Genomic DNA, 16,761 nt, shown 5'->3' with positions numbered 1-16,761 from the left:
GTAGATTATTTTTGTAAAGCCTGTGAAAAATCAGATTAAATTAATACTAAGAATTCAAAGTTTTGGAAGCGCTGGGTGACTTAATCGGTTAAGCAGCTCAGGATTCGATCCTCAGGGTTGTGAGTTTAAGCCTCCCATTGGGCTCTCTGCTGGGGCTGGAGCCTGCTTTAAAAAAAAGAAAAGTTTGGGGATCCCTGGGTGGCGCAGTGGTTTAGCGCCTGCCTTTGGCCCAGGGCGCGATCCTGGAGACCCAGGATCGAGTCCCACGTTGGGCTCCCACGTCGGGCTCCCGGTGCATGGAGCCTGCTTCTCCCTCTGCCTGTGTCTCTGCCTCTCTCTCTCTCTCTCTCTCTCTCTCTCTCTCCCCCCGTGACTATCATAAATAATAAAAAAAAAAGTTAAAAGAAAAGTTTTTACGACAAGCATCTAATCTGCAGAGAAAAATTCAGAGTACTAAAGAGTACCCTTTAGTTATAGAGTACTGAAATATGTCATTGAAGCATTAATGGAATCACATATTTTTGGATTGTTTTTTGGTGTTGAGTTGATTAAGTTCTTTATATATTTTGGATACTGACCCTTTATCAAATTGTCATTTGCAAATATATTCTCCTATTTGGTAGGTTTTCTTTTAGTTTTGTTGTTTCCTTTGCAGTGCAGAAGCTTTTTATTTTGATGTAGTCCAATAGTTTATTTTTGTTTTTGTTTCCCTTGTCCCAAGAGACGTTACCTAGAAAGATACTATGGGAAATGTTGGAGAAATTACTGCCTGTGCTCTTTTCTAAGATTTTTATGGTTTCAGGTCTCACATTTAGGTGCTCAATCCATTTTGAGGTTTGTTTGGTTTCTTTCTTTTTTTTTTTTTTTGGTATATGGTCTAAGAAAATGGTCTCATTTCATTTTTTTGCATGTATCTGTCCAGTTTTCCCAGTACCATTTGTTGAAAAGACTTTTTCTTTTATCTTTTTAAAAAAAGATTTATTTATGTATTTAGAGAGAGAAAGCAGAGCAAGCAGGAGAGAACACGAGTCGGTGGTGGGGAGCAGAGGGAGAGGGAGAAGCAGGCTCCTGGCTGAGCAGGGAGCCCAATGTGGGGCTGGATCCCAGGACCCTGGATCATGACCTGAGACAGACACTTAACTGACTGAGCAACCCAAGTGCCCTGAGACTGTCTTTTTCCCATTACATATTCTTGCCTCTTGTCAAAGATTCATTAACCATATAACTGTCAGGTTATTTTGGGGCTTCTATTCTGTTCCATTGATCTATGTGTCTGTTTTTGTGCTAGTACCATACTGTTTTGATTACCACAGCTTTGTAATATACTTGAAGCCTGGAATTATTATACTTCTAGTTTTTTCCTTTTTCAAGATTGTTTTGGGCTATTTGAAATCTTTTGTGGCTCCAAACAAATTTTAGGATTGTTTATTCTAATTCTGTAAAAAATACTATTGGTATTTTGATAATGATTGCATTAAATCTGTAGATTGCTTTGGGTAGTATAGACATTTTAACAATATTTGTTTTTCCTATCCATGAACATGGAATGTCTTTCCATTTGTTTGTGTCATCTTCAGTTTCTTTCATTAGTGTTTTATAGTTTTCAGAGTACAGGTCTTTCACCTCTTTGATTAGGTTTATTCCTAGTAATTTTATTATTTTTGGTCCAATTGTAAATGAGATTGTTAATTTCTCTTTCTGCTGCTTCACTATTAGTGTATAGAAATGCAATGAATTTCTGTACCTTGATTTTATGGGCTCTCTGACCTCACTAAATTCATTTATCAGTTCTGGTAGTTTTTTGGTGGAGTTGTTAGGGTTTTCTATGTATAGTATCAAGTCATCTGCAGTGAAAATTTTACTTCTTCCTTAACAATTTTGATGCCTTTTATTCCTTTCTCTTGTCTGATTGCTGTGGCTAGGACTTCTAATATTATGTCGAATAAAAGAAGTGAGAGTGGACATCTTTGTCTTGTTCCTGACCTTAGGGATAAAGTTCTCAGTTTTTCCTCAATGAGTATGATGTTAGCTATGAGTTTTTCATATAAGGCCTTTATTATGTTGACGTAGTTCCCTCTAAACCTACCTTGTTGGGGATTTTAATCATGAATGGATGTTGTACTTTGTTAAATGCTTTTTCTGCATCTATTGAAATGATCATATAGTTTCTATTCTTTCTCTTATTGGTATGATATATCACAGTAGTTGATTATGAATATTGAACAACTCTTTAGCCCAAGAATAGGTCCCACTTGAATATCCATGAATGATTTTTTTTAATGAATTGTTGGATTCAGTCTGCTAATATTTTGTTGAGGATTTTTGCATCTATATTCATTAGAGATATTGGCCTATAGTTCTCTTTTTTGATGGTGTCTTTATCTTATTTTGAAATCAGGGCAATGCTGGCCTAGGTATTGATTCTTCTTTAAATGTTTGGTAGGGGACACCTGGGTGGCTCAGCGGTTGAGCACCTGCCCCTGACTCAGGGTGTGATCTGCGGTCTCAGGATCGAGTCCCATATCAGGCTCCCTGCCTGGAGCCTGCTTCTCCCTCTGCCTACATCTCTACCTTTCTCTCTGTGTCTTTCATGAATAAATAAATAAAATCTTTAAAAAGAAAAAAAATGTTTGGTAGAATTCATCTGTGAAGCCATCTGGATCCTGGACTTTAGTTTATTGGGAGTTTTTTGATTACTGAATCAATTTCATCACTAGTAATCAGTCTGTTTAAATTTTCTATTTCTTCCTGATCAGTTTTGGTAGGTTATATGTCTCTAGAAAGTCACCCATTTCTTCTAGGTTGTCCAATTAGTTGGCATATTTTTCATAATATTCTCTTATAATCTTTTGTATTTCTGTGGTATTGTTATTTCTCCTCTTTTGTTTCTGATTTTGTTTGAGTCCTCTTTTGTGTGTGTGTGAGTTTGACTAGAAATCTAATCAATTGTGTTTTTGAAAATAACTAATTCCGGATTTCATTGATCTGTTTTGTAGTTTTGTTTTTTTTTAAAAGATTTTATTTATTTATTCATAGAGACACAGAGAGAGAGAGAGAGAGGCAGAGACACAGGCAGAGGGAGAAGCAGGCTCCATGCTGAGAGCCCAACGTGGGACTTGATCCAGGGTCTCCAGGATCACACCCTGGACTGCAGGCGGCGCTAAACCGCTGCGCCACGGGGGCTGCCCTGTTTTGTAGTTTATTTAGTTCTCTATGTCATTTATTTCTCTTCTAATCTTTATTATTTCCTTCCTTCTGCTGATTTTGGGTTTTGTTTGTTCTTTTTCTAACTCCATTAGGTATGAGATTAGGTTATTGAGGTTTTTTTTCTTGAGGTAGACTTGTATTGCTATACTTTTTCCTCTTAGAACTACTTTTTCTGCATCCCAAAGACTTTGGACTGTTGTGTTTTCATGTTCAATTGTCTCCATGTATTTTTTTATTTCCTCTTTGATTTCTTGGTTGACCCATTCATTGTTTAGTAGCATGTTATTTAACTTCCATGTATTCGTACTCTTTCCAGATTTTTTTCTTGTGATTGATTTCTAGTTTCATTGTGTTGTGGTCAGAAAAGACCATGATGTAACTTTGATCTTTTTGAATTTGTTGAGACTTGTTTTGTGGTGTAATGTGTGATCTATTCTGGAGAGTGTTCCATGTGCACTTGAAAAGAATGTGTATTCTGTTTTAGGATGGTATGTTCTGAATATATTTATTAAATCCATCTGATCTAGTGGGTCATGGAATCACGTTTTTTTAATAAAGGAAAAGTAGGCACCGTTCAACTAATTAATTAATCTTCACCTAATCTAAGCAATTGTTTTTTACTTTATTTTCATAGTGTTTTTATTTAAAATGTCAGAAACTGCCTCGTAGCTACAATTATAAATTCCTTTCTGAATTTCTAAAATACTAGATTAGAACAGTTCATTTTAAAAACAACAAACAACAAAAAAATTTCTAAAATACTGCTTAAAACAATTCAGAAATCTTAATATATCTTCAAAATTTAAAATTGATGAGCTAATTGATTTTCTTGATATGTTTAGTTAAGTTTTTTTGTCTCTATTTTATAATTACTGAAAAATATCTAGTATTTCCCTGCATTTTGTTAGTCAATTGTTAATAATCTACCAGGGCAGACAGTATTTTTATATTATATTTAAAATGTGCTAAGCTGAAGGTGAGTCATGGCCTGGGCTTTGCTAGATCTTCAAACTGTAATTTTGTGAATTTTTTCTTTTTTTAAAAAACAATTGACAGAAGATAGGATTGAAATAGTACAAATATTTTAATGAATAGAGATAGAATTGAATACTATCATTAAATAAAATTGTAGGACTAGGAGTGTCTGGGTGGCTCAGTTTGTTAAGTGTCCGAGTCCTGATCTCAGGGTTAAAAGTTCAAGTCCCACCATTGAGGTCCCATGCTACTTAAAAAAAATTATAGAACTAAAGTATATTCTTAGTTTTCATATGCTTTAGAAAAATATTAATAAAGTTGATAATGTATATTATAATAAATAGTTACTAATGAGCAATTTTTTCATTAGATGTTTTTAACTTTTACAGAAATCTTTGTTAGACTTCAGATATAAACCTTTCCTTTTTCTAAAATTTCCACACATATGGTCTTTTAATTAATTTAATATGCTTAAACTTGTTTGGAACAATATTAGAAGAATATATATTTTCTTCCACCTCAAGCTATTTTACTATATTTTCCATATTTTCCAAAAGACTTTTTAAATTTTTAGAGAAAGAATTCATGTATAACAGTATAGATTTTTAAGTATACTTTTGTGTACAAATATTGAGACCTGGAACGTGGAAAATAAAACAAAACACACCAGCAAGGATCTATGAACTAAATTTATAATATTTAATAATACCAGAGTAGCATTTAGCTTTTTTTTAATATTTTATTTTTTTATTCATGAGAGACACACAGAGAGAGGCAGAGACAATAGTCAGGAGGGGGAAGCAGGCTCCCTGAGGGGAACAGGATATGGAACTCCATCCCAGAACCCTAGGATCAAGCCCTGAGCCAAAGGCAGATACTCAACCACTGAGCCACCCAGATGCCCCCATTTAGCTTTTTGAGCCTAGTTTTAAATACTGTCATAGACAAGTACTAACCAGGAGTCAGAACTTCAACTGTCTTTTCTTTTCCCCTTCTTCAAATTTCTGAGGGAAAAAGATATCCTGTGTTATTATCAGTTCATTTATGTAACTAAAAAAATCCTGATAATGATTGTTCATTTTCACTTAGCATGGACATTTATCAGGAAGCTACATGACATCAAAGAAAAGTCAACATAACAAAAAATTTAAAAGTAAAGAATATGATGAGTACAGTACATACAGTGATGACAACTTCGGTACCTACAGTCAGGAAACAGAGGAAGATTTTGCCAGTCAGCTAAAACAATACAGACAAGCTAAAGAAACCTCAGCTACTGCTTTAGGATCATCATTTTCTAAAGAACCAGGGAAAAAACAAAGGATGAAAGTTCAGCAAGGTAAGTGTGAAATTGTCAGTCTCTTTTTTCAATATGAGAACCTTATTACAACAGGTAGTTATGGAGTAACAACTTCAGTTTCTTAGTTCCTTCTCAAGATCAGCTTGTTCCTGTGGTTCCTGAATTTGTTTTTCTTTATTTTATAGACTTTGAGGACAAAAATCTACAAATATTTCATTCTGCATGATATCTTAATATTTGAATTAGAAAGATACGCTAATATTTTTTAAAGTTATAAAAATGTAAAACACGTTTCCTATTACATTTTTTCCCTTTCCTTGTATAAGGACGTAAGTATACTGAAAAAATGGCTTGCCTTTTTCAGTTGTTTCTGTTACTCTATACATTGCTTTATATTTTAGACCTGTAAATACAATTCTGGGAAGCTCTTCTTTTATTAAACTTTAAAAGATGATGATCATCTTTGCTGTGCAAATGTACTTATACTTAGGATTATGAATATCCTTCAGGATTGGAAATAACATAAACTAAAGAAATTTCTGGAGTGATCATTAATTCATCTGCTGTGTTGAGGTACATGATCCCTGAGACACCAGGGCGAGTTGCCATAGAAACGGTGGGTCACGTAAAGGTCAAATCAGCCTTAAAAACTGTCCACTCAATGTCTGCTTCAAGAAAACTGGAGCAAGATGATGCTGAAGTGAAGGAGTGAGCACCCAAGCCCTATATGACTATACTTTCTATATTGTTGACAAAAGGAATCAGTTATGAGTAAATGTAGTTATTTTTATGACTTTTATTTTTTCTTGATTTCGTAGCAAAATTCCTTTGAAAAATGTGAATCCAGGCTTTGCTGACCTAAAAGGGAAAGGAATTTGTGCATATGCTACTGTAATTAGTAAGTTTCTTCCTGAAGTCTAGACATAGTGGTGTCAGGAATCACTCCACTTGGGGAATAAGGGAACATGGAGAGATTTTGCTCAGCCATTCCCACCTGAGGTTTCCCCTTTCAAGCTCTTCCTGTTTGTTCTGTTAAAGAATGGAGTATTCTTCTATTTTTGACATTCATTTTTCCCCCTCAGGTGTGAAAGTAATATATGGTCAAATGCAGAAAGATTTTTCTGTATATAGATACAATAATATAACAAAGATCAAAGATAAAACAAAACTAATTTGAATCCCTACACCCAGAAATAATTACTATTAATATTTTTAATGTACATTCTTCCAGAATTTTCCTGACAATTATTTTTAACAAAAAACTATGCATATTGTTTAACTTATTTTTTCCCTAAACTATGGACTATATCTCAGTCATTCTTACATTAATGAGTAGCTTTTAATGCTAACATTCTATTCAATTAAATAGATATGCCATATTTTGTTTGATTCTTAAGTTTGTGTGATTGTAGTCAATTGAGATTTAAGTTGCACCCAGGTTTTTTTTAATTCGGTGATTAACCCTGCATATTTATACACTGTTTCAGAGGATATCTTCACAAATATTTTTTCTGAAGAATAAACTCTGAAATGCAGAATTTAATCAAAAGATATAGCCACATATTTGAAGATTTTTGGTCCATATACCAAATTGATTTCCAAAAAGTTGATAGAACAATTTATAATAATACCCCACCAGTGTGTGAAAATGCCAATTTCTCCAAGTCCCTACCAACATTGTTCTTTGAAGTGAAAATTGGTATGTTATTTTAAAATTTTTAATTTCTTTGACTTTTTTGAATGAGGTAAAACATTTTTTTCATATATTTATTTACTGGTTTGTTGGTTTATGATTACTTAATATGTAAGAAAATGTATTAGTTCAATGTGACATTGGTAAAATAAGAAATCATTCTGTAACTTACTACCCTACCTAATACGTAATTTTCATAATTACATACTTTTAAATACCAAGTTTTTTGAAAGTAAAAGATGTATAAATTTTACTCAGAAATATATGTGATATGAACACAAAATTATCACTAGAAGCTCAGTTTGGTCAAATTAACCACTAATACCTACAGTGTCTTCCTTAGGGATGAATATAATATTTCATTCTCTTAAAAACAGAAAGCCTTGTTATTTTCTTATTCAAAGGAAAATTGAAAAGAATAAAACTAGCTTGGATTTCTGTAGCCATGTATATTCTTGTGCCTTGCCTGCCTTATTATTGTTAACATTCCTTAAAAGAGAGAGAGAGAGAGAGAAACACTACCCAGAAAATAAAATGTAAAGATTTACTTAATTTTTTTCACTGAATCTAGAGAAGAAGAAAAAGAATGCACTGTATATTATAGACTATTTAAAATATGCTGTTCCCTATAAACTAATAGATTGACAGATGTGTTGTTTTTTCTATAATATTTGAAGTACATTTTAACTCTTTTAGGTATTGAACAGAGGGTTAAAAGTTTTAATGTTGGTCGTGGACGTGGTTTGCCGAAGAAAATCAAACGCAAAGACCGTGGGGGAAGAACCAATAAAGGGCCTAATATGTTTTCAGGAATGGATGACTTTCAAGAGGTACTGAGACTTTATAGATAATGAGGAGAGCGTTTAATTTGTTTGGCTGCAAAGAAAGCATTGTGATTTTAATGCTACTTTCCTAGTAAATGAAAAATTTCTAGCTAAGATCAAATGAGTATAAGTAGATTCTAAAAAAAAAGAATTAAAAGAATTGTTTTAATTAGTCAAGATGCTAGAATAGAGATGCAAATGTAAGGTGACCTCAAAAAAATTAATGTGTTTGAAAGCACCTCAAAATAAAATTGGTATGTCAGAATGTGGTTCTAGTAGTCCTCTGTTGTGCTTTTCTTTCCTAGAAGTGATCTTCTCTAGATGCAAAGGACAATAAAATGCTAATAGCTCAATATGGTAGCATGGCTAATAAAAAGGGAGATGATACTGTAGTGGTAAATTAACTTATTAGAACTTATTAGAACTGAAAGCTTGAAAGAGAAGAAAAGGCAGTATAAATGGTTGGAAAGATGAATTCGTGTGTCTTGTATATAGTAGATATTGAGTAAATATATGTTGAATTCTGAACATGTACATTTCAGCCTTGTTGCGACTTTTGGGATTAAAGTGGTCCAAATCCAGTGTTCTGCCACTGTTGCAGTCAGATTTATTGAATCATACAGAGCAAGGGTAGGTTGTTAGAAGCTGCAACCTTGAGTAAGAGCAAAAGAATAGCAATATATGGCAATTTGAAAATGGTTTTCTGATGTCTGGGTTTAAAGATACTGGAAAAGATTTTGTAATATGTTGTACTCCTCAGTATACTATTTAGGGAGATGTTAATGGGTATGACCTAAAAAAAGTTCAGGCCCAAATAAATTTGTGAAACCCAGCACATGCCACTCAAAGGGATTTTCAGTTGACATTAATGTATAAAGGCTTCTTGCAAGTTAGGTGTAAAAAAGCCTATTTTACTTTGTTCAATCCATTGTTTTCAGATTTTACTTGATCCTGAGCTGCCCCCACACTCCCACAATCTATTTTTTTAAAGATTTTATTTATTTATTCATGAGAGACAGAGAGAGAGAGAGGCAGAGACACAGGCAGAGGGATAAGCAGGCTCCATGCAGGGAGCCCGGGTCTCCAGGATCACGCTCTGGGCGAAGGCAGGCGCTAAATTGCTGAACCACCCAGGGATTCCCCCACACCAATCTATTAATATTCATTGAACCACTCACTGTTCCATGGAATGGGAGCTTGGAAACAAGCTTAGAATTTCTGAGTGATTGTAACCTGCCTGTCCATCTTCTTAGACTTCTGTAGAATGTGCTGCTTTCCCTAACCAAATTAATATGAATGCTTTCTGAAAGTAAGGTTTCTCCTATGTCCAGTAGTTACACACTATATTTGGGAAAAAAATTAGCTTCCAAAAAAATGTGGCTTTGAACAATTTACTGTCTCTAAGCCTCAGTTTGCTTAATTTGTGAAATGAAAGTATGGTATTAAAATAATTCTCAGGAGCCCTATAAGCACTAACACGTTTACAGATCTGGATTGCAACTAAAAGATTCTTTATCATGTTATAGAAAATCAGAATAAATTATTTCTTTTGCATTCATCAGATTTAGAATATTTTTCCTTTTGTTTATTAAGATTAAAATGTTATCAACTGTGTCAATTTATTGGCTGTCAAGAGAGATTTCTTGTTTTGATTCCAGAAACAACCAGAAGAGTGCCAGAGCCCAAGCAAGTAGCTTATGTTCAGGAGTCATCTGGGGGAGACCTATCCAGGGTAGAGTGAACATGCTAGACTGGCCACCACAGATCAGTTTCCATCCTTTCCAGGGGAGTGTGAGATATTCCAAAAGCCAGATAAATTCACAGATACCTGCATGTCCATGAACTGTCTTGAAAATTCAAGGATGGTTATAGAACAAGCAAATAGAACAAATTCTTGATATATTTGAAGGATTTATTTATTCTGTTTGCCATAAAACTCCTTGTTTTTTTTTGTCTTTATAATAGCTGTTACATTTTCTATAAATACATATTATTTTTGCTGGTAAATCTTTTCATTTCCTCTTCCTTATATATTTAAAAAATATTTTACGCTCTTGTTCCTGATGTCAGTATAATGTATCTTCTAGAGTAAATACATTTTAATATAACCAAGTAGATAGTTTATATTTCTTCTCTCCATCTTTCCTTTCTCTTCCTCTTTCTTTTTTTTTCCTCCTCCTTTCTTGAATTGTGTTTTCTTAGAGATAGCATGATACAATGCAAACAATTCTTTGTATCCTGACTGCTAACTCATCGTATGACCCTTGGCAAGACATTTATTTCTCTAATCTTCACTTTTCACATTTGTCCAGTAAGGGTGATGAACTAAATGACTTCTTCTCTTAACAAGAGATCTTAAGGGTAGAGGGCATTCATGTTGCTTCTGTAGGCTCGTACATAAAAGATCAGATCTTCTAAGCACTGTATTTTATCCTAAAATTTTATTTTTAACGTTGCTTTAGATTTTCTAGATTATCTTGATTATAATTAGGTTATTCATGGTATGGTTACTGATATACTTTCTACTCATTTAAGCTAAGCTAAAAAAACAAAACAGAAGAACCTCTATCTTCTATTAAAACAATGAGGCACATCATTAGAAAGTAATGTAGAGTGAGTTGATGAAATATAGGTACAACTTGGTTATTTTTCAGGGTGGTTTTGGAGGTTTTTTTGGTGATTACCTAATATTTTACTTTCTAATTTCAGTTATATTCTTCAAGTTGGCTTATTGATTTTGTATAATGCATTCTCCTTGGTTTCCTATTTTATTATAGCCACCATTCTTTGTACAGAAGGCATAATGTGAGCTGGTCATTTATATCTACTTTTCTAAATAGGCCTGGAAATAGAAAATGTTTGTGAGTCAAATTTATGTTAATATAAGACATTTTAAATGATCCTATCAGAGTAGTATAAGCGTTTCATTGTGTTTTCCTGGGGCAATTTGGGTATACTTATATTTTTAAAAAGAACCTATAGGATTATCTGTTTTCTTGTTATTTTTGTACTTTTTTTTTCAAAATTCTTAGAGTAAAACATATATTTCAAACTCTCGCACTGAGGATCAGACTTGAAGTCTAGCCATCTTTGCCTCAAGAGTTTGCTGTGAGGCAGCTTCCTATTTTCAGTACGTTGTGTTTTTTTCTACATCTCCTAGCAAATTGAGAGAAAGGGAAACAAATCAAATTAGAAGAATAAGGAGTGGGCAGCCTGGGTGGCTCAGTGGTTTAGTGCCGCCTTCAGCCCAGGGTGTGATCCTGGGGACCAGGGATCGAGTCCTGTGTTGGGCTCCCTGCATGGAGCCTGCTTCTCCCTCTGCCTTGTCTCTGCCTCTCTCTCTCTCTGTGTCTGTCATGAGTAAATAAATAAAGTCTTTTTTTTTTTTTAAAGAAGAGTAAAGAGCTCTTGAACTCCTACTATATACAAAGCATGGTACATACCAGGTGTTTTGAAAAACAGTACTGTTTTATAGAGCTCATGAATTTAAGTCCTTACATGGCTAAGCATCATATTCTTGTTACTCAGTCTTCTTGTACTCATAGCAAAAGTCAAATAGGGATTGAAGGAGAAAGTAAGGGAAACAGGTAGGGCTGTGGGATTTCCTACCATATACTTCTTTTTGTTATTTTTTAAAAGTTAAAGGAAATACATCCTCCCTCTTTTTTTTTTTTTCCTAAAGGAAGTACAGAGTAACCACACATGCAATGTGTCTAATTTTTTAGAGATCCATCTAGAAACATATACTCCTAGATGTGTGGGTATATTCTTCTAGTCTTTTTATCTCTGTTATTATAAAATTCAGGTCAGTTTTCCAGTTAGTAAAGTATTGTGAACATTTTCTTATGTCCTTAAATTGTCTATCTCATCAGTTTGTAATGATTACATAATAATCTACCACTGATCTGCATCACAGTGTATTTGACTGGTCTCTTTATTTGGAATGTGTAGAGTATTTCTTTTTTTTTTTAAGATTTTTTTTTATTTATTCATGAGAAACACACAGAGAGAGAGAGAGAGAGAGAGAAGCAGGCTCCATTCAAGGAACCTGATGTGGGACTCGATACCGGGTCTCCAGGATCAGGCGGCACTAAACCACTGAGCCACCCGGGCTGCCCTGTATAGAGTATTTCTATGTGTCTATCTGTTTGTTGTTTTATCATGTAAGTAATTCTGTGATAGTTATTTTTGTGAACAAATGTATTATGCCTCCCTGATAATTTCTTCAGAATACTCCTGAAAAGTACAAATTTTGTGTCAAACAATATGGATATTATAAATCTTCTATAACATTGCTATCAACAATACACAAGAATGCACATTTAACATACCTTTGCCAACAGAGTATTATTAATTTTCAAGCTTTTCATAATTTTATTTTTAAAACATAGTTGTATATCTTCATTAAAATAGAAACAGGGTTCTTTGCAACCATTAGTAGCAATAAGCAGTGTATTAGAAGCATACCCCAGCATCTGAATGCCTACTCCTGACCACTTTACATAGTAATTTTTTTTTGTTGTTTTTGTTTTTTTGTTTTTACATAGTAATTTGTATTGTTTTCCCAATGCATTTGACTATCCATTTTAGTACCTATTTAATATTTCAAATGTTGTATTCAAATGAATTTTTCTTCCTTACAGTATAGTAAACCAGGAAAAAAATGGAAGGTTATGACTCAGGAATTCATTAATCAGCACACAGTGGAACACAAAGGAAAACAAATCTGTAAATACTTTTTGGAAGGAAGATGTATTAAGGTAAGTTTTTATGAGTATCATAAATCATTTTAATTTCTGAAATAATCTTTAAAATGTAAACTCTTTTTGGGGGGGTGGTTAGTTTTTTTCATTTCTTGTATAGTTGTAATAATAAAGCTGGTTTTTCAAAGTGATCTATGGAAAATGCTGCACATCAGAGCTCATTTAATTATATTCTGGGACAGTAATATAATTTGTTGATCTCAGATTTTATTTAACAAACACATAATACGACTGTGTAGCAAGTACTGTTCAAAGTAGATAACTAATATTAAGTGTTTTAATCTTTATAGCAACCTATGAAGTAGTAACTGTTATAATCCCCATTTTAAACATGGCCAAACCAAGAGGTTAAATAAGTGCCCACAGTAGCTCAGCTAGAAATAGTGAGTGCTGGCAGAACCTAGACAGTCACCTCTGAGGTCATGCTTAACTATGTTGCCTCTACACATAGCCACATCCACTGTCTTGGGCAAGAATTCCCAGGGATTGTTTGAATGTTTATTAGATCATTATTTTTATTTGTAGACTGAAGATATGGCCATAGTTCTCCATGAAACACCAAAGAGAAAATTTAATTGTTTTTTTTTTCATCTTTCTTTCTTTTTTGTGACAGGGAGATCAGTGTAAATTTGATCATGATGCAGAGTTGGAGAAGAGAAAAGAGATCTGCAAATTTTATTTACAAGGATATTGTACCAAAGGAGAGAACTGCATTTATATGCATAATATCCTTTGTTAAAAATATGTTAACAGGGGATCCCTGGGTGGCTCAGCGGTTTAGCGCCTGCTTTTGGCCCAGGGCGTGATCCTGGAGTCCCGGGATCGAGTCCCGGGATCGAGTCCCACGTCGGGCTCCCAGCATGGAGCCTGCTTCTCCTGCCTTCTGGGTCTCTGCCTCTCTCTCTCTCTCTATGTCTATCATAAATAAATAAATCTTAAAAAAAATACATAGCCTTAAAAAATATGTTAATGAAAATATTGAAGTTATAAAACATTACTGAGGTTTTAAAAAAATCCTAAGTGCAACCTAGAAAATCTACTTTGGTTTTAAATTAAAATAGCATGTTACATAAACCAAGTATAGTTAGCCTTTGTGCTTCAAAAGGGCAAACTGAGTTTTATTCTTTACGGAAATAAAATAAACTTTCCTTTGGAAAACAAAATCTATGAAATAAAGGTAGTTTATATTTAATATACTCAGATTATAAGTATTTCAAGCAACTGTCTTCCTGAAAATATAGTTGGCAAAATATTTATTCTGTGACTTAATTGTTTTACTTATGAACATAAGTAATAAATTATCATTGTTGAAAATTATAAAACCAGTCTCATCAAACCTTACCACCCAGTGACAAGCATAGTATATTCTTCCCTACTTTTCTTTTTTTTTTTTTTTAAAGATCTTATTTATTTATTATGAGAGCCACACAAAGAGAAGCAGAGTTACAGGCAGAGGGAGAAGCAGGCTCCCCACGGGAAGCCCGATGTGGGACTCCATCCCAGGACCCCAGGATCACTACCTGAGCCAAAGGCAGATGCTCAACCACTGAGCCACCCAGGCGTCCTTCTTCCCTACTTTACTCTATAGGAATCTATACCTTTAAGTTATAACTCCTGTCTCTACCCAAAATGATTTTTCATTATATATAATTTTATATCTATATCTATATATAAAATCATGCATCTTTCCATGTTAACTGCCCCCCCCATTATGTTGCTGCTTACTCAGTACCATTTATGACTAATGGAGCCTTTCCTCATGGATTTGAAACTCCATCTTCATCATAGATGAAGTGTTTATATGTATGTTTTTGTTTTGGACTTTCTTTTGGGCCCCATGGATCTATTTGCCTTTATGTCTGCGTTGCTTTACTGTGATTATTTCTGCCTTGCCAACACTGATATTTCATAGATCCTCATGTTTCTCTTCCACCTAAATTTTAAAGTAGTCTTGTCCAGTTCTAACAATAATGTAAAAAGAGTAAGTGAAAAATCCTTTTTTATCATAGATCTAAATATAAAAAATGAAACCATACAAATCAGAGGATTGCATGAATGGATTCCTTCATAATTCAGAAGAACAGAAAACCTTCCCAAGTCTAACTTAAAAAATCCAGAAGCAGGGTATCTGGGTGGTTCAGTGGTTGAGTATTTGCCTTTGGCTCAGGTCGTGGTCCCGGGATCCTGGGACTGAGTCTCGCATTGGGCTCCCTGTGGGGAACCTGCTTCTCCCTCTGCTTATGTCTGTGCCTCTTTCTCTGTGTCTCTCACGAATAAATAAATGAAATATTTTTAAAAAAATCTAGAAACAATAAAGGAAAAGATCGGAAACTTGCATGAGAAAAATACGACATACGTAAAGTTAAAGATAAGTAATAGAAAAAAAAAGATAAGTAATGAGAAAAATTATTTGCAACTTTTATCACTTACAGAGAGGTAACAGCTTTAATGTATAAATTTCTAAATATTGAGAAGAAAAATGGACAAGATGCAGATAATTCACAGGAAGAGAAATGCAAATGTTCCCAAAACGTATAAAGAGATGCTTAATCCTGTTCATAATAAGAAGAATGCAATATAATGTATGTCGAGGTATCATTTGCAGCTATCAGATTTGCAAAAATGAAAACAAAAAGTGATAGCAAGGTTTGTTAGCAAGGCTGTGAAAAAATAAGATAACACTCAGATAACACTCAGCATGTGGTGGGAATGCAAAATTGTTCACCCTTATAAATGGGAGCTTGGCAGTGTCTGCAAAATTCCACATGAATTCACCCTTTGACTCAGCAGTCCTACCATTTTGCAAATTCCGATTGGATCCAGGCAGTGATTATTGATGGCTACTCAACTCGTTATCTGACATGTTGGCGAGCAACTTTATGATTGATAGATTGGGCTGACAACATCAGGGCCAATTGCTTAGTCTTAATATCACTAAAAAATCAGGATGCCTGAGTGGCTCAGCAGTTGAGCATCGGTCTTTGGCTCAGGGTGTGATCCCGGGGTTCCAGGATCAAGTCCCGCATCAGGCTCCCTGTGAGGAAAGGAGCCTGCTTCTCCCTCTGTCTATGTCTCTGCCTCTCATGAATAAATAAATAAGATCTTTTAAAAAATATATCACTAAAAAACCCACTATACACTAAATGCTTCCTAATATGTTGCAATAAGGAGTATTTTTTAAAGATTTTATTTATTTATTCACAAGAGACACAGAAAGGCAGAAATATAAGTAGAGGGAGAAGAAGCAGGCTTCGTGCAGGGAGTCTGATGTGGGACTCAATCCTGGGACTCCAGGATCACGCCCTGAGCCAAAGGCAGATGCTCAACCACTGAGCCACCCAGGGATCCCAGTAGGGAGTATTTAAACACCATTTATGTATGACAAATATTAAAATTAACAAATCGTATAAAAATCAGACTTCTAGATATCAATAAAGGAAATGTGGGAGATATATTAACTGGATCGAATTTGTAGATCATGTTTGGATCCTCATGTGAATAAACCAACTATAAAAATAAATTTTGGGGGCAGCCCGGGTGGCTCAGTGGTTTGGTGCCGCCTTCAGCCCAGGGCCTGATCCTGGAGTCCCAGGATCAAGTCCCACATTGGTCAGGCTCCCTGCATGGAGCCTGCTTCTCCCTCTGCCTGTGTCTCTGCCTCTCTGTCTGTGTCTCTCATGAATAAATAAATAAATAAAATCTTAAAAAAAAATACATTTTTTGGAAATAATCTGGAAAATTTGCATATTGGTGGGGTATTAGGTGAAGTTAATGCATTAATTTTTCCAGGTTGATGGTAAGGTAGTGATTAAGAAAAATACTCCTTATTTGTTTGAAATAAATTTAGAAATATTTTCAGATGAAATGTACTTGGAGTATGGTATGTTTTACATACTCCAGTGTTTGGGGAAAGAGTTGTGAAGAGAGTATAAGAGTGAGAGAGATCTTACAGAATTCCAAATGATGAAAATTGTTGAACCTACATGGCAATCAGGAGGG

The 16,761-nt window shown here is 34.4% G+C and overlaps 1 protein-coding gene across 6 annotated transcripts in view; it reads left to right on the top strand.

Annotated features, from left to right (window-relative positions):
- The window catches only part of ZC3H6 (zinc finger CCCH-type containing 6), a 67,486-nt gene that overhangs the window by 39,154 nt on the left and 11,571 nt on the right, over positions 1 to 16,761 (top strand). For 5 of the 6 annotated variants that reach the window (XM_072770207.1, XM_072770205.1, XM_072770206.1 and 2 more), the window contains 4 exons: positions 5,272 to 5,521; positions 7,872 to 8,005; positions 12,643 to 12,759; positions 13,376 to 13,489. In XM_072770207.1, the coding sequence (XP_072626308.1) occupies positions 5,296 to 5,521; positions 7,872 to 8,005; positions 12,643 to 12,759; positions 13,376 to 13,489 (591 nt within the window). In that variant the 5' untranslated portion in view covers positions 5,272 to 5,295. The remainder of the gene's footprint in view (positions 1 to 5,271; positions 5,522 to 7,871; positions 8,006 to 12,642; positions 12,760 to 13,375; positions 13,490 to 16,761) is intronic. The other variant, XM_072770204.1, reaches the window with a different exon arrangement.

Source organism: Canis lupus, chromosome 12 (assembly GCF_048164855.1).
Source record: "Canis lupus baileyi chromosome 12, mCanLup2.hap1, whole genome shotgun sequence".
In the NCBI taxonomy this organism is placed as follows: Eukaryota; Metazoa; Chordata; class Mammalia; order Carnivora; family Canidae; genus Canis; species Canis lupus.
Note: the sequence above shows the minus strand (reverse complement) of the source record. Positions and strands in the feature narration are given on the sequence as shown.